We start from the raw sequence: 23,319 nt of genomic DNA, 5'->3' as shown, positions 1-23,319 counted from the left end.
ACATTACCATAAAAAAGTTAATAACTGTCAAAATAAATTTATAATTTGATACATAAAAATGTGTCTAACAATTTTATCTTAGGTCTAAAGATTGATATACATGAAATTACACTCATAAATAAATATTATACAAAAATATGATAAAATATATTTTGTCAAAATAGTATTTATAAATAAATAATAGGCTTAAATTCACCTTTGGTCCCGGTAAGTTAACGAGTTTTTTATTTTCGTCCTTGTAAGTTTTTTTTGTTGGTATGAGTCCCTATATCTTACATTTTCTTGCGGTTTAGTCCCTAAAGTCAAAATCTGCAGGAAAATCCGCAGGTTTTCCTGCGGATTTTGATTTTAGGAACTAAAACAAACGCGAAAGTGAAAATATAAGGACTCAGACCCAGAAAAAAATTTACAGGGACGAAAAGCAAAAACTCGCTAACTTACAGGGACCAAAGATGCATTTAAGCCTAAATAATATTTTGTTTTTTATAATATATAAATAAAAACTATACAAAAAATATGATAAAATATACAAATAATACGAGTTGATTTCTATAAAAAATTAAAGAAATATATATTGGTCAGTAAGATTTTGTAATATCTGAATCAAATACGGTTTTTTAGAAGTTTCGATATGATTCGGTTCAATTTTATAGTTTTCTACTTGGTCGGTTTGATTTTGAACACCCCTGATATAATCGGTTTACCTAACTAGTTGTATACTTGTATTTATTAATTTTCCAAACATAATTTAAATACATGCATAAAGTAAACACAACTTAATGTAAAGAAAGTTCTCCCTAAAAGGATGCTTAATCCTATCTTAGCTAAAAAAAACACACGCAAATCTAATCTAACAGAAATCTTATAATAATGCTCTGACCATTTTGCTCCACTCACTAGTCCTCCACAAATTTCTCCCTCATAGATAAATTTAAGAAAACAAATGTTTATATGTCCTAATATCGATTTTTATGGATCTATCTTATTACACACCGTTAATCACAACTCAAGTTTCAAACCCCCTATTCACCCAACAATTTTTTCTTTATGTCATCCTCTCCAACAACAAAAACCTTAACACAATCTCTCCCAAGACACACGTAAAAATCTATTCATGGGTTGTTCGGTCTCAAAAAACCTTAGCATAGTTGCTAAAAACTCTGACGACCACTCTTGTTGTTCACAAAAATCTTTGTCTCTCCCAATACCTATTGTCCATCATCCTCCTACAAAAAAAGGTGATACTCACCACCTTGTCTCCCTTACCTCAACAACCTATGGTTCTCTTCTCCATATTCACCATAATGTTTTCAACTTTAACTCTAATAATGACTCTCATGGTGAGCACCAAATAGAGTCATTCACCCCTGACTCTGTCATAAACACTTGGGAGCTCATGGATGGCCTTGATGATGATGACAATGATGATGATGACGACGACGATGATGATTCCGATTTTGACACCCCAGAATTAAACTGTGATGGAGAAAAACTTTTCATCTTCCTTATTATCACCGAACAAGAAACCACTTTGCCAGCATTTATCCAAGGAAGCTTTGCTTACGAAATTAGATCCAAATGTTGTTTTCAGTTACCGGAGAGCGATGTTATCAAGAAAATCAGGAAGCAATAACAATATATCTAGTAGTTGTAAATTTTCCAATGCTAAAGATAGAGTAGTTTTATATTTTACAAGTTATTTAAGAGGTATCCGCAAGACCTACGAAGATTGTTGTTCAGTTAGGATGATATTGAAGGGATTCGGAGTCGTTGTAGATGAAAAGGACATATCTATGGACTCATCTTATAGGAAGGAGTTGCAGAATGCAGTTGGAGGGAAAGTAGTAAGTTTGCCACAAGTATTTATCAGAGAGAAACACGTGGGAAATGCGGAAGAATTCAAGTTGTTAAATGAGTCTGGTGAATTGGAAAAACTGTTGAAAGGTTTACCAATAAAGGAGTGTGGGTTAGTGTGTGAGGTATGTGGAGATGCAAGGTTTGTTCCTTGCTTGAATTGCAATGGTAGTAGAAAAGTGTTTGATGAGGAAGAAGGTGAATTGAAAAGATGTCATCATTGTAATGAGAATGGGTTGTTAAGATGCCCAGGTTGTTGTTCATATGGTATTCTAAGATAGTTGCTTTAGTTTTGTTTTAGTTGTTTGAGGTACCCAAAGGATTGTTAGAGACAAATATTTGGTGTTAGAGATTTATTTAAGGAATTAATCTTTTGTAATGAATGTTATTTCATATGTGTTGGTATTTGAGGTAGTAGTGATAGTTTAGAATGTAGTTGGATAGTGTAAACATTTCTGATTGATAGTTGAAAGATAGTAGCAAGTAGTGTGTGAGTTAGTATGGGAGCATGGCAACACATAAGTAATCAATTTATTGTAGGAGGAGGGTAATAGTAGAATGAAGCCTTCATTGCTATTGATATTGGACCTTAAAGGCTTAAAGGCTTGAATACAATTACACATATGTTTGCCTATTTATAGGAGCTTAAGGATGTTTCTAGAATAGAACTATCTAGGCTCTTGTGGTCTTTTCTACATTACATTGACATAGAACTTTCTAGACTATAAGTAAATCTAAGAATCATTGGAACACTCTAGAAACATGTAGCAACTTTAGACTATTCTAGTTTTCTCTAAACATTGTCATGTATTTATGCTAGAATATTCTAGAAATGTGCATCAATTTCAACACTCCTCCTTGATGCATATTTCTGTAACCCCAAGTGTAGTCCATAATTGTTCAAATGTGAATTTGAGAAACTATCTCCTCCTCTATTGATACTCTTGTGTAATATATTCTATTTTGAAAAGCATTACCTCCATCGTGATTCTATTTTGTCACACTACTTGTCACAATGATTGATATTTAACTCTTTCTCATCATTATTGAAGGCTTTTGACGAGAATCATTTTCACTCCTTAGTTGCGTTTGTGATCTTCCTTGTTTGTCTTGTTAAAGACTTCTAACAAGGACCACTTTTGTTATTTAGTTGCGTGTGAGTCTCCTTGTCATCACTCTTGCTTCTTAGTTACTATGAGTCTCCTTGTCGTTCTTGTAGAAGAATTTTGACATGGACTCATTCTTGCTCTAGTAGTTGCATTTGTCTTCTTAGGCTTGTACTCAAGTTGAGCCTCAGAGGCCACAGGTCTCAATTTTTTTATCGCCTGGACTTGTGCTCTATCTGAACTCGAGCCTTATTTGCCATTGGTTTACTACATTAGTTGAACTTGAAATTAAGAGGGCCAGAATGTTAGGTTACCTGAACTCCTCTCTCTCATTTTTAGTTTTGGGTTTTAACTCAAACAGAGTCGGGCCGTGTAGCTACCTGTACTCCTTTGTGTTTGAGTCAGAGACCTCATTTTCTAGTCTTAATAAAATTGTTGGTGACAAGAAGAAATAGTTTGCTACGCCCTGTGAATGACCGAACGTAGCTCTGATACCACTGAAACTAACAATATGCATCAGATACTAATCAAATGTTTAAGACATTCTTAAGGTACCTAGTTAAGGAAAGCATGTTTCCTTTTGCTAGCTAGTTAACCTGTTTTGATTGTGAATTGTAAATTGTAATCTCTTTGTTTTTTACTTTGTTTTATAATTATGTTAGGCTTCAACTTTTTATGGTTCATTAACTCAGGATCTAACAAAATAAAAATGTCTAGTTAGTATAGATTGCATTATAGGGCCATGAAGTTCATTACATTTTAATGTATAAACCTTGTGCATTTACATCTACTAGTTATGACTAGTTTTTGTTCTAAACATATACTCATCTTAGACCCTTAATCATTTTTATTATCACTTCACCCTTGTTTCTAAGTCAATTATAAACCTTTAATTATTTTCATTATCACTTCACCCTTGTTTCTAAATAAATTTTTAGTGATGATTAAGCTTAAAATTATTACTTTATTCTTATAGATCATGACATGCCTTAAACGGTTAGAAAGAGATTGTAAGTTAAATAAAACAAAGTCAAAGTCGTGCTTATGAACACCTTTATTTCTAAGTTAATTTTGAGTGATGATTAAACTTAAGATTATTAAATTACTCTTATAGATCATTACCTGTCTTAAATTGCTAGAAAGAGACTATAAGTTAAATAGATCAAAGTTAAAATCGTGCCTATGAACACTTTTGTTTCTAAGTCAATTTTGAGTGATGGTTAAACTTAAGATTGTTAAATTACTCTTATAGATCATTACATGTCTTAATCGGTTAGAAAGGAAATGTAAGTTAAATAGATTAAAGTTAAAATCGTACATATGAATATTTTTATAATAGTATTTCAAACATTCTTAAACTGTCTTATGTGGCAAAGCTTTGAAACTCTTATTTCCTCACTCTTCAATGATTTTTCACCTATATTCCTCGCCTAACACTATTTATTGTCATGTGTTTTTTCTATTTCGTGAACTTATCGTGAGAGAAGCTTTAATTCTCACTTTGAGGCACCACCATCTAAAAATTAACATAGGTAAAGTTCATATTATATTTACTTTACTTGAGATACATATATTCTAAACACTGAACTTCATTAAGAGTTTGAAGAAACTCGACCCTTCAAATGCAATAGTAAACATTATTACACAATGCTACACAAAAATCCAAATCAACTGTTTGTTGTTACCTATAAAATCTATGGTTACTATTTTCTTAATGTTAGATCAAGTTGTTACCATTGTTGGAACTCTTAAATCTCATACTTTTTGAAGTAGTCTTTATTAAATCTCCGGCCAATAACTTAATAAATTGATCAACTAAATTATAGCTTCACCGTATACATTTGAGTAAAATAATTTCATCTATAATCAATTTTCTCATCTTAGACTTTCCTGATAAACTTCCTTGTAAGCTATAGCTAAATATTTATCTTTGTGTGATATTTTAATAAATTCTACTTAACATAAGATAATCTTCTTAGTTTTATTTAGAAGATATTTTTTTTATTAAATTTAACTAATTAATCAGTAACAAACAAATATTTATCTTATGTATGAATTGTATATGTCAACAAATTTTTTGATAGTTACTTTTAAAAATATAAAATTAAATAATTGTCATGTGAAAAAAATTATAATTAGATTAACATAATTTTTTATGTCAATAACATTTTTAAAAACAACATTGATTTTAACTAATTATTTAGTCATAAAAATTAACCCACTCATTAATGACAAATAAACATTATCATGTGTATGAATTGTATGTGCCAAAAAAGAAAAACATCATCCATTAAAAAATTGAAATGTGAAAAATTATAGTTAATGTATTATAATTATACTATTTATACTTGGTCTATGATATTTTTCTTATTTTATGTCATTAATATTAAATATAAGTATTTAATAATGAAATTTTAGTAGTTCTGGTGGCTGTTTCCAGTATAGCTCTCATTCACCCATGAAAAAAAAAATTCACAATTTTTTCTTATATTGTTTTCTTTCTACAAAAGGTAGTACAAATACAAACAGTCAGAAAACCGCAATAAATATAAGTTTCCCAAACTAATTTTTGAAATTCTACAACAGGAGAAAAATCCTGCACACCTAAAAGCAGCTCAAATTTCATCCTCTTCAAAGGGATCTCGTTCAGGGTAGTCACCAACCTGAAAAGAATTTATAGAGATAATAATCAGTGTTTATGGACATTATCAGACATATGAAATTAAAGATACATTTTCCCACTTTTTAAATAGGACCTATTAAAACTTCCCCTACACTTGATGCTGCTGCTACTGCTAGTTCCAAAAGCTTAATTGCTTCAAGATGAACTCAACGCGACATTTTCAATTAACGAATCGTGAAAGGAAAAGATCAACTGTCTAATCTAAAGACCAAATCACAACACGGTTACATTATTGGTGTCTGTTACTTCCCATTTACATGTTTTTTAAACTCAAATGCTTGGCATAGGCTTCAGCTTTCAATGCTGAGGGACAATGTGCATCAAAGCAACATAATTTGTTGCATCTTGCGAATGACTGATGTCCTTGTGCCAGATTTTGTTTCCACAATACCACTAAGAGAAACAATGAAAAATCTCAATACTAAGGGACTACTACAACAAGGTTTCAAACAAACCTTCACTTTCTCCGGCCTAACTATTCCCCCGTGAGATGGAGGACATTGGAAGTAACGTACTCCTTTGACCCTGTAACATAACCAAGGGAAATTTTGAGATAAATGCAGGCATAATTGATGTTTTTGAAGGCATAAAAGAACACAATAGCTACGCAGGAATTAGTCAGAAGTTGATTGAATTGCATATCAGATGGAAAGACGGTAAATTTACTTACATGCCATCATGTTTGCCCAAGGGTTCATCATACTGAACTCCGACCCAGAAACCAGGACCCAGTGGTTCAGCTCGGCCAACAAATTTTACAACACCCCTTTTAGCCCCAGGCTCAACTTCACATCTTGATCCTACCTTAATATTTTGAAAATTGGAGAGGTGAATAACAACATAACAATTCAAAGAGATTCAATTCATAAATTTCAGACGAATTGATCGGTATTACAGTAATATAAGGAAAATGAAATACACTAATATATCCCTTTTGCAACAAAGCAAAACTGCAAAACACACATGAACCATAACTAAAAAAAGAACCAGAGAAAACCACACAAGATTGAAGGATCTGAAAAATAAAAACCTCTAAATAAATTTTCAAGTAACTCATGCTAAAAAACAATAGCATATCATTAGTCAAACCCATTTGTTATATGACTAGCAATTGATACTTGATACAAATTGAGACTTGAAAGAAATTATACCGAAACCGCTATTAACATTCAGATTCATCAGGCTACACGGTGTAAGTCATTCCCATCCAAACTCCATATTCAAGTTAATATCCCTCTAAATCTTGTTCTCTCAAGAATGCACGTCTCAATATAAAACCAGTTTCAATTGAAATAAATACTCATTTCATTCATTCTTCAAGGGGAATAGGAGAAAATGAAAAACTCATGAAAAAGAAAAGATATTATAGTGAAGTTCCCTAAGCAGTTTTTAATTTTATTATATATTTACCATTTATTCTGCTGTCCGAAAATCCTTAATTTTATTTCATCAAAACCATATCTTTTGTTGTACTAAAGAACAAGTTTTCACAGGCAATGGCTCATCAAAATCCTAGTGCAAAATGTAAACAAAATATCACATTTTGATGATTTCAAGGATATTCAGGTTGGTCGAATCGAATCTTGTGCATTACTTCAGCAGTCTTGCCGGGCTATCCTCCTTACAGTTATCTTGCTTAATGCCTTTCATTCATGGTTGCTCTTTCCTGCTATGGTTTTTAAATCCCATATTATATAAATATTTTTTATGTTTATTTGTTGTTATACTTGTAAGGTTGTTCTAGAGCTTCTACACCTAGTAAATACTTCACTATTTTGAAATACTTAATCCTTCGCATGCTCTATGACTAAGTGATCAGGAACTTGATTCACGCCGCTACTTGTTCTTCATAAATAATTAGGTTAGATTTAAACAGAAGGTAAACTGCAGTTGTGCAATGATCTATGCTTCAAGCCCAAAAGTGCTTGCATAAGGGCGGGTCCTAGATATACATACAATATAAAGTAACACTTGTCCTCTTTGCTACATTGATACACAACCAGATTAGAATTATAAATTATGAAACAATAATTTTAAGTTTGTGTTTTACCCTTATTTATCATCAAATCTCTTATCAATCTAACCTTTCATTGCCCATTGTATCTTTATTCAATTTTCATCCTTATCCCCCTAAACATTATAATTTCAATAACTATACTAAAATACCCTACACAGCAGTGATACTCATAAGTAAATGGAGAATAAAGAAAATACATTCGATAACTAACAAACCTTGATATTCGCGCAGAGGTCTTCCGTGTCAGTATCTGGTGTCTACACAATAAATTATAAATTAATGAAATTGTACATAACCCAAAAACCAACACACGAGTCCACACAAGTAATAGACATGAGGGGGCTAATACAGAAGTCTAAGCAAGATAAATCAATCAAATGCTTACTTTTGCCTCAACGGTTGAAGGAACTTGAGAAGTCAATTTCTCCTTATATTTTCTGAAAGTATCTGCCATACCATAATGAAAACAAATATAATAAGCTAAAAAGAACCATAAGTGCATAAATATCAATATCTAGGTTGTTAATCTCAGATAGCGGCGCGTAGCGCCGGACCTCCCAAATGCTATAGCGGCATAGCGGATAGCGGGATGACCGCTATTGTGAGCTTTTAAAAATCAAGGTAAATACTTAATATGAAAATATAAATACTAACATAGGTTCCAACAACATACACAAATACTAAAAATAGGTTCCAACAACATACATAATGACTTAAAAACAAAAGTTGCAACATAAATAAACCAAAAGTTGCAACATAGATAAACCAAATATAATGACTCAAATTAGGAATGTACTCAAAATGACTAAATCAAATTCTAAACGTAAATAAAATGACTAAATCACATCAATCTCATCTTCACTTCAGAAGGGGAATTTGCTGTGAAGAGCAAAAGTGGAAGCGTGATATGAAAACAAAGGACAAGGATAACGGCTGCTGATTTGAGTGAAGATAGAGGATGTAAATGACCTAATGTCTCACTTTTAGCTTTTATATTAGGGAAATAAAAGGGGAAAATACAAATTTTCCCTTGAAAAAAATTCAAAATTACAATATTGACCTCATCTCCACAATAGCGGTTTGTAAAGCGCTACAGAACCGCTATTGCGCTGCTATTCCACCGCTACGCCTCCACAAATCGCGGCCGCTATTTCCGCTATTTCATATAGCGGTTAGCAGCCCAAAAGCGTCGCGGTGAGGTCCTCTACCGCTACGCTACACCGCTATAGCGCGCTATTGACAACCTAGATCAATATATTCTCCTTATAATAACCTAAACAGATTTTGACAGTGTCAATATAATTCTTTTATTGGCTACTTTTTTATTTAAAAAAACAACATGCAGAAATAAACAAAGGGTAACAACATGAGTTTACAAACTATGACTAAAATAACAGTTCAAGAGCATTAAAACACTCATTGCATTCATTAAACTAAAAAGCCTATTCTACCGTCATATACATACAAAACTATAATTTATCTATAAAACTTTTGTTAACATATATCCTTAATGAAAGAAAAATAGCCTCTATTACTCTTCAACCATTATTTAAAGAAGTGGGGATATTAAGTGTTTTTATGGAAGACCACACCCCTTAATGACAAATATTGGTTTAATTAGCTATTTTATGCCAAAATTACATCAAACGCATGTGCACACACTTAACCTCTTAAAAGAAGCACGAATAAAAAAGTTTTCTTGGTTGGGGGGATAGAGAGACATGCCTCCTCGCTTATTATAGGCTTCTTCAGAAATTTCGAATTTTTCCACCAATGAAGTATCTTCCAGCCATCCACCAGATGTAACAGATGCTGGATCAAGATCAATGACATGCAAACGAAACCTGCCAGTCCACGGGAAATAAAAAGGAATAACACTAAAAACTAGATTCATGAACAATAAAACCATGTTGACTAAATCAAAAACAAGAGACGCAAAGCAAGGTAAATGTATTAACTAGAAAGTAATAAACAGCTACTGCTTCCAAACTCAGTAATAATAGCTAACAAAATACGCAACACATTTGAGATGAACAATCCACTAAAAAACATAGCAGCAACCATAAACCCAACATCATCTCCTACCCAACTCACCAGGGGAAAAAGTATTTTATTGGTATATAACCGCCATACTATACAACTTATGCAAGTGTCGTCATATATACTACACTCTTATTTTATTACTCTCCCCATCCTATAATAATTGACCTATTTGCAAAAAGAATTTGCCCCAAATAACAGCCACTTCCAATTTTCAAGTTGATATTAGTTACACTTTTTCAATTCTAATTAATATTGGCACTACCCTCAATTCAATCTATCCCACTTTGCATTTATGATAATGGTATGTACATCGATACTTGATGAGGGTAATGAAAAAGAAACATCCAATAGCAAAAGGCATGATTTTTTTGTAAAGAAGTATATATGCTAAGAGTGATGAAAATAAAATTATAAAGAAAAGGACTAACCCATCATAGGGAGAATAGAATCCAAGCACTTTGGAATTATCAGTGAGATCAGCGATTTTGTTGCGAGCATCGTCATATAGTTCAAGGTGCATTGAGTTAACGGAAGTACCACTTTTTTTCCACAGCTTCTCCTTCATTGCCTCCACCGTAAGCTATATGAGGAAGTTATCAAATAAATAAATAAATCATTTTTAAATTATCAAATAAAAAATAAATAAAGGGAACATGAAGAAGGGTGATAGTAAGGAGGGAATGCCTGAAGGGAGAAGCGAATATCGGAGTTGAAAGTTTTGAGATTAGAATGAGTAACGCGCAAAAGGACAGACTCGTCCACTTCGATTTTCTGCAAGCTTGACGCCATTTACTAACTTAATTCAATCAGTGGTGAGCAACGCGAGAGTGCGAAGTTTGAGAGAGAGAAGGTGGTGCGAACTGGTTCTGGATGAAAGCGACGGAGGTTAACGGTGAAAATGAGAGTGGCGCCGGCGGAGGCAGCGGTGGGGATGAGATTCAAATTAATGGTTGGATGTTCACACTAGGGATTCAAAGTGTGTTTTTTTAATCTGAAAAAAAAATTCCATGAATTTATTCATTAAGGACATTTCTACCCTACAATTCTATTCCTAAATAATCTTAATAAAAAAATATTTGAAATAGTTTCAAATTTAAGTAATTTTAAAAAATTTTAATATTAAAAAATTACTAATATTATTATTAGTTATTGATTGCACATCCCTTTATTTCGGTACTAATTTCTAAGATCTTGAAGTTATTTCATGGTTTACACATGAAGGATACAGTACTCTAGAATGTGGGTTTGATAGTCAGGGGTGTGTGACGTGTATGGGAGAAGAAAGATATGGCTGAAAACATTAGGCATTTTGCATAAATTTTTGGAAGCAATAAATTGAAATTTAGTACAAACTAGTGCGTATCACCACATACGTGAAAAAACACCCTAAAATTGTTTCAAAATGAAATTCTAACTGTCACAGTTGGTTGGTAGATACTAATGGTATGATCTCCGATTGTGTATTCAAGTATGAAGTCAGTTTCAGATTATTATAACTTTTGTTGGAGATATTTTTTGGATCTGTAAATGTCCATTGCCTATAGTGTATATATAAATATTTCTGTTTGGGCACGTTCTCTTGCTTGAAGATGAATGTGAATTGAGTAAAGTTTAGAGTAGGAAATTGATTGAAGTGGATGTAAACTGCACCGCTTTAGTTAAAGTAAGATAGATGGTAACTTTCACAAATTTACAACTTGATGGATGGATTCCACATAAACACTAAAACATAACCACCTTCAAGCACAAAAAAACCCAATACTTTAGGGATTGATTATGTGAATAATAAACCATATACAACTTCCACATGTACAACTTCCAAGAAGAAGTGCCCCACTGTTAACGACGGTGTTTTGATAATGCATCCATATATGTATCACAATCATACAAAATTGAAAATCAAACTGCTAAGTCTATCTTTTCATCCAAAGGTATCTGTGTATTTACCTGCAATTGAGACACTTTTCAGTCAGAAAACAGTGAAATAACTAATTCACCAAGAACATTTGTAAGCAAATCATGTTTAAACATCTGGTTTATATTGCAAAATTATATATGCATTTTGAAAGCAGTGCCTTCTAAGTATACCAGCATCATATTTAAGTTTTCTTTATATCTAATAGCAAAATTGCCTTTTTGCCAAAATAGAATAAATCAAACATAACTAATCAACTTACAAGAGACATTTTCATACCATTTAGCTAGCTTTGAAAACCAGAATCTGTTTCTTTAACTATTTAGATTGCCAAGATTAAATGACTAAAATATAAGCAATGTTAGCTTGTTTCAAAAACCAAATACGCAAACAAATATAATATTAAAAACTAAAACATTTTACATAGATTTCCATCAAGCTTTATCAAGATTCAAAAATCTTCAAATCCACTTGCTTTAATTATTCTCTTCAGGATTTATTCATCACGCACAATGCAAGATCAGAAAGTTAGAATCTAATAATGCAAATCGAAGATGCAAAGGTGCTTAACCTTTCACGCATAGAGGCATACCTCCTAGACCGAGTAACTCTTTTCTTGGTGATAGAGATATCACCTTTTTCTTCTTTCACACTGTTTTTTTTAATTCTGGATCGTTGAGCTCCTATAATTTGCAAGCATCATGTTAATTTCAATTATACAATCAGCCAAATTCAAAAAAGCTGTGTTTTAACTAACCTCTTGTCTTAACCATGGGTGATTGAACTTCAATGTCCACTTGATTTGGATCAATCAATTCAGTCAAGGCACTAGAAGATGCTTCTGGCACAGGTTTAGTTATTGATTTACCATTTACAGACAAAGTATTTGTCTCTTCACTACTTGGATCAATTACTTCTCCAACTGCTTCATCTGCAGAAAACACAAGATTATCAGCAAACATTGTTAACATAAAATTCACTAGAAGCTCATCAAAAACGAGAAACTATATGATAAAATAAAATTCCTCAACATCATATTTTTTTAATCAAGAGAAAGTTGTTTATCCAGTAAAATCATGTGGCAAAAGCATTCCCTAAATGTTTATCCTCAACATCATATTTTTTAATCAAGAGAAAGTTGTTTATCCAGTAAAATCATGTGGCAAAAACATTCCCTAAAGGTTTAGTTATTGATTTACCATTTACAGACAAAGTATTTGTCTCTTCACTACTTGGATCAATTACTTCTCCAACTGCTTCATCTGCAGAAAACACAAGATTATCAGCAAACATTGTTAACATAAAATTCACTAGAAGCTCATCAAAAACGAGAAACTATATGATAAAATAAAATTCCTCAACATCATATTTTTTAATCAAGAGAAAGTTGTTTATCCAGTAAAATCATGTGGCAAAAACATTCCCTAAATGTTTATCCTCTTTGCCAACTTAACAGTGGATTGGCATTTGCCAATACGTTCTTGACAGTTGGCTCTATTCCATCATTATTAAAGATTAATCGTGTAGAACATGTCCCCCATTAGAAATTAATCACAACAATTTTCACTTGCACACATTTTAAAGTAGGGAGTGCATCTATGCAGTGTTGAATACTTTTGAGTGGGATACCATACCACATTTCAGAAAGAAAGTATAAAACAGATCAATTGTGTTGAAGAGTGACTTGGACTCTTTAGTTCAGACTTAGGATAAATATTAAGTTGATAGGAGGCTAATAGTTAATAAAACCTGAACATTTTAAAGTTTGCAAAGTTAACCTGAACTATTATTAGATTTTGAGTAATCTTCGGAATTTTTATCCATGTTAAAGTTCACCCTGCTGTCAATCTTCTCTTGATGGATTTGGGCATTTCGAGCAGTAACTTCCTGTTCCTTCTTTTCCGTGTGGAACTTAGTCAGCTTCTCCTCAAACTCCTCAATGTAAGTTTTAAGTTCCACTTTTGCAAACTTCTTTGCCTGATTTCAATTTAAAATTTGAGTAAAATAAGAATAGAAAAGCCCTCAGCCTTTTCATATAAAGTACGCCCAAGCAATAAAAAATATCATTACCTTGTTCAATATGTTTCTAAAATTCTCCATAACAGAATCCTCTGACAAGGCATGTTCATAGGTCTTAAATAAATCTATGAGTTTTTTCATTCCCTTTTCAGTAAATGATAGCTGAGAGAGACAATAAGATATATGCTCCCACTGTCTGACATCTGCAGAGAAATACACATTTGATCATTATGAGCAGTAGTTAGGAGGTACCATCTAGGGTGAACATTAGCTCAGACAATTTTAGGCATTAACTAGTCGAACTGTTTATATAAAGGGTACTTAAAAATAAGGGGGAATATGATACCTGCGACACCACTAAACCTATTACATAGCTTTTCCACCAGCGCTTCCATTTGACGGTCCTGGAGTACTTAAAAAACTAAATGAGGGAGGCAATCGGAATAAACATAGGAAGCAATGCAAACATTGTGAGATAACATATACCTTCTTGATGGAAGCAATTAAAAATTGCATGATGTTGCAGAAAGAATCATTGCTCAGGTTCTGCTTGGATAATTTGCTAAGTATGTCAGGAAGCAAATTATATATTGGATTGTTTCCTGTTGCAATGCCAAGAGAGTGGGACTATATTAAATACCTTTCTACCTGGAAAAAAGTAATATCGAGAGTAATAGGGAGACAATTTTATGCAAATCGGAAAATTATAGGGAAAAACCTTTCTTGGAAAGTTCAAGAAAAAACAACTTCGCGAGATTTGAAATTCTCTCATCTTCGTCTTCTAATCTAACTGCCATTTCATTAATGTACCCTTTCACCTGATGGAGAAATGATTGCATCAGTGTCTAAAGCACGGCAAAATTTTGAAAGGGACAAAAACAATATTAACAACTTAAGTGTCCTATACCTTCATCATGTCATTTAGTATGAGATGCGAAAGCACCAGAACCGCATTCTTCCTTACAGATACACAAGGATCTTGTAGGCGGGCATACATTTTTTCTGTCCATGGTTCTAAAAGATTGGGAAACCTTACTGCTAAGTCTCCTAGTGCAATAGTGCAATTAGAACGGACAATTTCTGACTGTGCATTTTCCACAACTGTGAAGAGAAGCTGAAGATTTGCATCACTGAAAAAAACTTACTTAGAACATTTTCATTTCATTATAGGGCATATATAAAGTAGGGACAGAAATTCAGGATAAGAGGTAGAGAATAACTCACCAAAATTCTGCATCAATGGCCATCAAACGACACAAAGCAAGCATTGCAGGAGCCTGTAATTCTGGATACTGAAGAAAGCAGTTATATGTCAGAGCCCATATAACCCATATGTCCCTGGATAATAACCAGGCTCTGATACTATCTTGAGTTTGTGATTTTGTAAGAGATGAGAGAAAATTTTGATTGATAATTATTATTGACTTGATACTAAAAGACTCAATATTAATCCCTATTTATAGGGATACATAGACTCAATCATAAATCAAGAACAAATCATAATAATAATAATAATTAATATCAAACATGATACTAAGATATTATATAATATTCTAACATTATCAAACAACAAATTAATGAATTAAAGCTGTGAAATCACATAAAGATAAAAATTTAAAAAGTTTCTTTCCTTGAACACTTTAAAATTGTATCTGACATTAATTATATGTAAAAAATATATTCAATTTTCACATTTCAAAACTGCTGTTTTCCATATACATGATGAAAAATACACCAAATTACAAACAGATCAATACAAAATGGAACATATTAATTTTTATGAAATAGGATATCAAAGCAATCACCTTTTGCAGTAGTCCAAAATTTCTACAAAGCTTTGACAAAAAGGTTGCACAAATACCAACCAAATTCTTTTCATTTGAACCACCAGAAACAATTTCCTTTTCTGCTTTTTCAAACATTGCATCAAGTGCAGCATCCTCAGAGGCTGCAAATCCTAACTCGGCATTTATATCATTATCCTGCAACACATTAATTAACCAAATTTAAAGAATTGACAGTAAAAGATCAAAATATGTTAATGAAAACTGTTATTTGAAGCTATCAAGTATGACAGAACAGTAGTTAAAAACACTGATTGCACCTTTTGTGTACCACCAACTGACGCTGTGCCATTACTGTCGGTACTCTGACTCTCAATGTTTTTTTTCTCTTTTGCAAGTTTCTGCTTCTGAATTTTACGGCCACATGATTCAATATAGACCAAATGATTCATGGCAATATGACTTATGACAAATAAACATCTACACAGCTTTGCCTCATGAACTGTGATTGGAATGCTGCTATTAGTGTCAATATCACTACCACCACAATCCTTAAAAACAGAACTGAGAGATTTATTTATCATGTCAGATGCTATGGTTTCTGGAGTAGGGTGAACAGCATATATGGCAGTTATTGCTTTGTCAGCAGCAGCATACCAAATATTTGCTGGAAGCGAATAGCCAGTAATTAAACTATCGAGAATGCCAAATATTCGAACACTATTATTTGCCAACAACTTTGTCTTGTCATCTTCAGAAAGCCTCTCAATAGCAAGACAGGCTGTCCTTGCTAGCAAAGGATCAACTTTAGACCAACGGCCAAACCCAATATCAATGATGTCTTGTAAATGTGAGCCAAGTACCCCAGTTGATGTCTTTTCGACCATGCAAAGGACAGATAAAGCACCACGGCTTTGCTCTGCAGTGGTTCCACCAACATTGAAACAAAAGAAATCCCATAGTGCTGATATCTGCAATAGTGGAAGCATTTTGAAAAAATCAAATCAATAGCAACAATGTATTTTGATGGAGGAAATGAAAGGAAGCCACTGTAATAATTCAAACAAGAGTTCGTAGCTTATTGCCAGCGTTAACAATCTGAATCCTACTTCCCAATTTAAAACATATTTGCGTTTATTTATGCTTATCTAAGAGCAGTGTTTATCATCAAATGATATTTAAGTATGCAAGTATCAGCCAATTCTCATCACAAATCATATTTAAACTAGTGAACAGGGATATAAAACAAAAGAAAACATACAGCCTTGTTTACATTAAATATTTAAATCTTATCTTATAAAGTAATTTATTTAACTCAGAAAAGAGCCACTGAACTTTTTTACAACATGAATTAATATTTGATATAACTAGGATATAGTGTTGCTAGTCATGTTTGTATAAAATACAGGCTCGTGTTTAAAATTGACGACCTCAATGCATTTATCTCTTTAGGCCTTCAAAAAATCAAAGTTCTAGTTCTTCCTAGGTATATTAAATATCATCATTGAGGCAAATCTAGAGGCAGTCAACTTCAAATAACTTATTTATATAACATACAGCATAACGATGCATGAAAACATACTGTGCTGGAAGATATATCTCCCTTAGAGACCAGGGTGCCAACTATAAACTCAAGAGCTGCCAGATCTCCTATATTGGAACCAGTTGCAAGGCTCAAGAGATTCTGGGCAGTTTCCGTTGGGCTTTTCCTTATGTATATTGTACTGAAAGCATTCTCCACTGCTTCAAAGATGGATTTATCCTGAGAAAATGCCTACAACCAAGAGCAAATGCCAGAGTAAATTAATTTCAGAAAAATCAACAGTCAACAATTCACATACATAGAGTACACAACACAACACAATTAAGAAACAACTACAGCCAACGACAGAATCAGTTGCATGGATCATACAGAACCATTCCACTTTGTCATTAATAAACATTGAAGCAACAACTAAATAAACTTTGAATAACCTTGTTAGACAATAGAGAGAACTTATGGCTTACCAGGGGCAACATCTTTCGGAGACATTCTTCTGAGCCATCAATTTGAAATTGCTTACACCTCATCAACAAGAGAATTGTATTTTCAACATCAGTAGCAGAAGATGACGCCATCAACTGGACAAGTGTTGGCATTGTGGCCTCTATACATTTAGAGAATCTCAATCCAGCCTCAAGCGATGCAACCAAGGCCCTAGTCTGCTCCAAGTTCCCAACATCAGGCACACTACTATCACTACCATTCTGCATAGGGACTGCATCTTCTTCCTGTGACATAAATGTATCAGTCACACTCTCTTGCCGTTCCTTCTCAACAGCTTCAAAATTCAAATCATCTACTTCACCATCCACATTAGAGTTTTCATTATCAGAACCTTCTGAAGGCTCAAGCTCTTTCAACTTCTTCTTATACTGATCCAACGTTGCCTCAAATGAAGCTACTCGGAGCTGTGGGCCAAAAGGATTATGCTGCAACATCATGATTAACAGATTCAAAGCAGACTTTCTGACTATTGCACTCTTGTCCTCCAATCTCCCAGCAGCAACTTCTGCAACCTCAATCCATAAACCAATTGAAACTGAGTGTTCCTCACATAACTCCCCCCACACCTGAAGCACACGACTCCTGGTATAAGCTGAAACATCCCTACATCTCTCAAGCAAAATTTCCAACATAGCTTGCTTAGTACGCAGCCGAATGTTCTTCGTACTCGCTTCACCATCAATATCCTTAAACGCTTTTGATATTAGCTTCCCCAACACAGCAACAAGAGCGTTTCTGATCTTATAAGACTCACCACCAAAGTGAGGAACAAGAATGCCAATGTTAGTTGATATCAATTTGGGAATACGGTCTGCTAACTCCACAAGAAAACGCCCCACATTTTCAGCACCAACAGTGTCCTTAACATAATCTTTTGGGTTAGTCCTTCCAATTTCTCTAACAATAGAAGTTGCAAGGCTTCCATCTAAATACTTCTTTTGGGCACCAGCGACCGCATCCGCCATATGGACGACAACAAAATCATATTTGTGAATAAGGTGCATGATGGATACACTAGACTGTGTCGTGTAATGGTACTTAGTGGAGCAGGCTCCGATTATGCGACAGAGGGCATCTTTCGAGTTGGAATCTTTTAAAATCACCACATTTTCAAACATGGAGAATGCATTTCTACAAAAAAAAATGAATGAAAAAAATCAGAAATCCTGAATAGTGATGCCAAACTGAAGAAAAATGAAAGGATAAGATATCATTACTCACTTTGTGATGAAAGACAAGTAACCTTCGTCAGGATCAGATGAACCAAAAAGTAATTCAAGGTTTATCTCCAATGAGCTGGCAATCAGAGTGAGAATCCGAGCTCTCTGCGGCTCCCAATTCCATGAATGTACGGGTTGTTTCTTCCTGGCACTAGCTGCCACCACCTGAAATCATAATACAACATACTTCAAACTAAACAACTTTGCTACCCTATAAAATCTGATACTAATTCCTATAATTCTCAAATGTTAGATCCACCTATACCAGATATTTCAATTTACACGATAGAATATAGCTTGATTTCTAGGTTAACATAAATTAATGTTTGATATGTTGACACTACTTACCTTGGGGGCATGGTTGGAATCTTCAGCGAGAACAATGTTGATAAGGAAGTAAGTGTAAATTTTAAAAGCGTTGCGATGGGAAGCAACGCGGTCAATAACAAGAATATGGTCATCGTGGTCGTTGGAAGCCCTTGAAAGAGAATCAACATTGGGGAGAAGAACGGCGAGATTGGAGCGGAGAGTTTCAACGAGATTGAGTTTAGATAAGTTAGGTAAAGAAGCGTAACCGCGAAGGAGAGAGTAAAGACGGTCGAAAACGTCTTGGTCTTCGACGCAGAGGATTTCTCTGTCTGAGAGGTCGAACGAAACACCTGTTGAAGGAGAGAGTGTTAGATTAGTTGAATATTTGGATTTTGTTGAGTTTGATTGAATTGTTGTTTACCTTTTACGAATTCTTCGAGTTGGGAAGAAGAGAGGGAAGCGATGTTGGTGGGGTTTTGGACTGTGAGGGAATTGTCTTCCGGTGAATCTTGTTCTAGGTCTTCGAGAGTGCGAGGGAAGACGAAGTGAGGAGCCATGAGAGAGAGAAAGAGAGAGAGGTTTTCTCTTCTGTTCAGTTGTGTGGCGTTGGATCTCGGCTCTGTGTGTTACCGTTTGGTGAACTACGAAATTCAAATGAAACTGGAAATGATAAGAGCGGGGAACAGATGTTAAGATAATTAATAAATTTTATCATTTTTTTATAAAATTATTTATCTTTCTCTATTTTTATTTTTTTTACATTCCTTTCATATTCCCAACATTACACCTTCATTATATTTTTTATTTCTTAATATTTGTTCAATTTAAACTTGCAATATTTTATACATTCATATATTCTTCTTTCTATATACTGCATCTTTGTTCTTATTTTGTAGGGTTGGTCAAGAAATCAATTGTTTTTAATATTAAGTGATTTAAAGTGAGATGGTAATGTAATTTGGATGATTTTCTTATGTAGATGTCAAAGATATTGAATATTGAAAAAGAAAAGAAAAATCATAACTTAAAGAAAGAAAGGTGATGAGTTTTTCAAAGTGATGAATAGTAATTTAGAAATATATGGAATTGAGTATCTTATATATAAAGAAAAGAAAAGAAAAGTTGAAGAAACACAATGGATTCTCTCCTTCTATCATTCTCTCTCTTTCAACCAAAACAAGTAATAGAATAGAGAAAATTTAAGAAAATGATAAATGAAAGAAGAGAGAGAAAATATTAGAGAGAGATAGAGACATATTTGTGAAGGAGATAGTTGGAGAAAAAATCTTGAAGAAGATGATTGAAGTATGTTGAAGAAAAGGAAAATGAAAATCACATCTTGTCATGTCACTTTAATTCATTACTCTCCCATGTAATTTATGTTCGCTACAATCACTCTAAACACGCTTTGATTCGGTTTTTCAATCATGATCATCTGATCTTTATTAAAGGTTAAAAATGCATCACACTTTAATCACTATTGATCATTTTTAATCACACGGTTGATATTTTTGCACTACCACATAACACTACTGATACAACTTTTTAAATTTACTGCCTTAACCCATTCTCCAACACTGATGCATATCTCGCTGATTATATTCGAACCAGTCTTTACTCTTCACTCATCCCTTTTAACTCTCCATCTCTCTCCCGTTTCTCATTTCTCATTATTATTTTCTTCTGAAACAAAATATGATCTTCGTCTCTCCAACACGCTATTAGATAATCTCATTATTTTAAAGTTGAAGTTTTTACAAATCTCACCTTTTAGTAATGTATGGTGTTTGTTGTTTGAAGTTGCTACTTTTTTTTTATACAAAGGAGGGCCAAAGCCCAAAGGAAAATAGACTACACTGCAATAATCCTAGAGGAAGACACCCCTCTAACATCATTCTCAAAAAATTTCATCAAAAAGTGGGGAATAGACGCAAAAACTTTAAATCCTCCTTGAACACCAATACCAACTCTAGCAAGATCGTTAGCACAAATATTAGCTTCTCGAAACGAATGCGCCAATTTACAACTAGTAAATTTAGTAATCAAATCACGAATTTGATGAACCAAATTTGAACTTCCACAGCGCTACTCTCCACTACGATTAAGGATATCCACCACTTTCTTTGAGTCAGAATCAACTTCCATGTGCGTAAAGCCTTGTTGCAGGGCCAGATTAATACCCTCATAAATCCCCCACAGCTCCGCATTCAAAGCACTGTCCGCCCAAAAAACTTTGTAAAGCCAATAATCCAACTCCCCGATGCATCCATAATGATCCCATCACAACCGGAAAGCCCCTGGTTATTTCTTGCACAATCTACATTCACCTTGACATAGCCACGCCGCGGCCTACACCAATGAATCCTCTCAGTTTTCTTCTCTCTATCCAAAACTTTATGTCTCACCTGCAAAGCTTCCTTATAGGCCTTAACCTTTTCCATTATAAGATTCTCCACCTGCAAGGGCCTCACAAAATTTTGCACATTTTTCTCTTTATTTCTCCAAGACCACAAGGTGTGACATCGTATGGCCCAAAAAATGCACCAATTAATATCCTCATGAACATCACCACACACATTAAGAAGAATCCAATCCTGCAGGTTTGTATTATAGAACTCTTGAGTTGGTCCTGCTGGAAGTTTCGAGTCCCAAACTGATCTCGCATATTTGCAATCACGCATGGCATGCAAAGTAGTTTCGTTAGCATTGCCACACAAATCACACCCTGCACTGCCTAAACCATAGCCATTCTTCATGTTGTTTGTTAAAATTATGTCATGCTTCAGCAACCAAATGAAAATCCTGACCCTTTCAGGCACACTCAACTCCCACACCTTCTGCCAAGCCACTCTATCATTTGAGTCTTCTTCTTTAGATAAGAATTCGTACAATGAGCTGATAGTATAAGATCCATATTCTTCAGTTGCTACAAGAAATTTATCTTCCTCTGGATTTATAACAAGCGGAAGGAAAGTCTGAATGTTTAACCAAATATCCAAAGGGAGCCACTCTAAATCCTTCCAATTCCATTCTCCTTCCTCACTCACCAAATTACACACTAAGACATGCCTCCAAACTTCTGAAATATGCACATTCAGCTCTGATATGCACTTTCTTTGATGCACCCAAGGATCACTCCAGGCATTAATTCTCTTCTCATCCCCAATCCTTCACTGCCCATGCTCCAACAATTTCTCATTGGATTTAGTAGTGACTTTCCAAAGGTTGGAGTCGGTACTCTTAGAAGTTAGCTTCCCATCAAGTCCATCGACTTTATACTTCTCTCTAAGAATGTTGCACCAGAGGTCGTTATCACCATTAATCATTTTAAAGCCCAACTTCATAACACACGCATCATTCATCACATGCAATTTACGAAGCCCCAGACCCCCAAGCTTTTTAGCTCTCGTAATCATATCTCAGCTGACTGCATGATACCTCTTCTTTATCTCAGTGTCACCCCATATAAAATCCTTTGGATCTTATGTATTTCATCTATACACGCCTTGGGAATACGGTTTGTCATCATCGGATAAATGGGAATTGCTTCCATTACACTCTTACTCAATGTAACCCTACCTGCCAGAGAAAAATGTCTGGATTTCCAGCTAGCCAACTTCTGCGAGATTTGCTCAATAATATAATTGAAGTCTTGTCTTCTCAAAGCATTCCCTTTTAAAGGCACCCCGAGATATTTACCAAGACTCCTAGTTTCCCTAAAGCCCAAAATATGGACAAGTTTGGCTCTTAAGCTGCTAGCCACATTTTGAGAGAAGAGGATACTTGATTTATCATTGCTTACTTCCTTCCCAAACATCCTGCAAAAAATGTCTAGGATATTCTTGATGCACAACATCTAATTTTCACGAGCTTCACTAAAAATTAGCAAGTCGTCAGAAAACATAAGGTGAGTAATATTTACTCCATTCCTCCTCATTTTAAAAGGCTTCAATTTCTTGTGAATCACTTTGTGTTCAATTAAATGGGAAAGTTTGTCCATGCAGAGAACAAACAAATAAGGTGATATTGGGTCCCCTTGACGGATCCCTCGATGCGGCTTAAAAAACTTCCCCTATTACCATTCCAATTTATATTAGTCTCCACATTAGTAATTCCATGCATTATGACATTTATCATGTTAGCCAGTGTCATACCCCAAAATTTGCCCACACTTTTAAAAGAAAAATGCGAAATTATTTTCAAAATTGGATTTTTATAAAATTTTAGATTCATTTACATTGACATCCTGAATTCTATAAATATTCGATTTAAAGTCTATTTTAAAATATAGTTGTTTACTCTTAAATTGCTTATATTTTAAT

The 23,319-nt window shown here is 34.0% G+C and overlaps 2 protein-coding genes and 1 pseudogene across 2 annotated transcripts; 1 reads left to right on the top strand and 2 right to left on the bottom strand.

Annotated features, from left to right (window-relative positions):
• The first annotated feature begins 1,006 nt into the window (after window positions 1–1,006).
• On the top strand, window positions 1,007–2,135 carry LOC131598116 (uncharacterized protein At5g39865-like; annotated as a pseudogene).
• A 3,284-nt stretch (window positions 2,136–5,419) lies between these two features.
• Window positions 5,420–10,724, bottom strand: LOC131595574 (tubulin-folding cofactor B-like). The gene is made up of 8 exons (XM_058867955.1): window positions 10,388–10,724; window positions 10,132–10,283; window positions 9,386–9,504; window positions 8,046–8,107; window positions 7,876–7,917; window positions 6,314–6,447; window positions 6,099–6,168; window positions 5,420–5,623 (listed from the first exon to the last, which is right to left on the bottom strand). The coding sequence occupies exons 1-8, from the start codon at window positions 10,490–10,492 to the stop codon at window positions 5,576–5,578; spliced, it is 732 nt and encodes a 243-aa protein (XP_058723938.1). The 5' UTR covers window positions 10,493–10,724; the 3' UTR covers window positions 5,420–5,575.
• A 346-nt stretch (window positions 10,725–11,070) lies between these two features.
• Window positions 11,071–19,651, bottom strand: LOC131595573 (condensin-1 complex subunit CAP-D2-like). The gene is made up of 18 exons (XM_058867954.1): window positions 19,419–19,651; window positions 19,037–19,347; window positions 18,690–18,853; window positions 17,429–18,599; window positions 17,004–17,195; window positions 15,742–16,392; window positions 15,443–15,619; window positions 14,862–14,929; window positions 14,545–14,767; window positions 14,356–14,455; window positions 14,124–14,239; window positions 13,984–14,041; window positions 13,689–13,840; window positions 13,397–13,595; window positions 12,818–12,880; window positions 12,376–12,549; window positions 12,211–12,301; window positions 11,071–11,650 (listed from the first exon to the last, which is right to left on the bottom strand). Exons 1-18 carry the CDS (start codon window positions 19,552–19,554, stop codon window positions 11,647–11,649), a joined length of 4,050 nt encoding a protein of 1,349 aa, XP_058723937.1. The 5' UTR covers window positions 19,555–19,651; the 3' UTR covers window positions 11,071–11,646.
• Between the last annotated feature and the right edge of the window lie 3,668 nt (window positions 19,652–23,319).

The sequence above is a fragment of the Vicia villosa genome, linkage group LG4, assembly GCF_029867415.1.
Source record: "Vicia villosa cultivar HV-30 ecotype Madison, WI linkage group LG4, Vvil1.0, whole genome shotgun sequence".
NCBI classification, from domain to species: Eukaryota; Viridiplantae; Streptophyta; class Magnoliopsida; order Fabales; family Fabaceae; genus Vicia; species Vicia villosa.
Note: the sequence above shows the minus strand (reverse complement) of the source record. Positions and strands in the feature narration are given on the sequence as shown.

Bases quoted from the DNA above. Each gene is read 5' to 3' on its own strand.
- LOC131595574 (XM_058867955.1), bottom strand. From the start codon at position 10,492: ATGGCGTCAAGCTTGCAGAAAATCGAAGTGGACGAGTCTGTCCTTTTG. The intron at 10,284-10,387 runs GCATTCCCTCCT...TTCCTCATATAG, and splicing joins ATATTCGCTTCTCCCTTCAG to CTTACGGTGGAGGCAATGAA. The intron at 5,624-6,098 runs GTTTGTTTGAAA...AATTCTTTTCAG, and splicing joins TTAGGCCGGAGAAAGTGAAG to GTTGGTGACTACCCTGAACG.
- LOC131595573 (XM_058867954.1), bottom strand. From the start codon at position 19,554: ATGGCTCCTCACTTCGTCTTCCCTCGCACTCTCGAAGACCTAGAACAA. The intron at 14,240-14,355 runs GTTTTTCCCTAT...GCATTGCAACAG, and splicing joins TCTTGAACTTTCCAAGAAAG to GAAACAATCCAATATATAAT. The intron at 12,550-12,817 runs GTAAATCAATAA...TGTTTTCTGCAG, and splicing joins AAATACTTTGTCTGTAAATG to ATGAAGCAGTTGGAGAAGTA.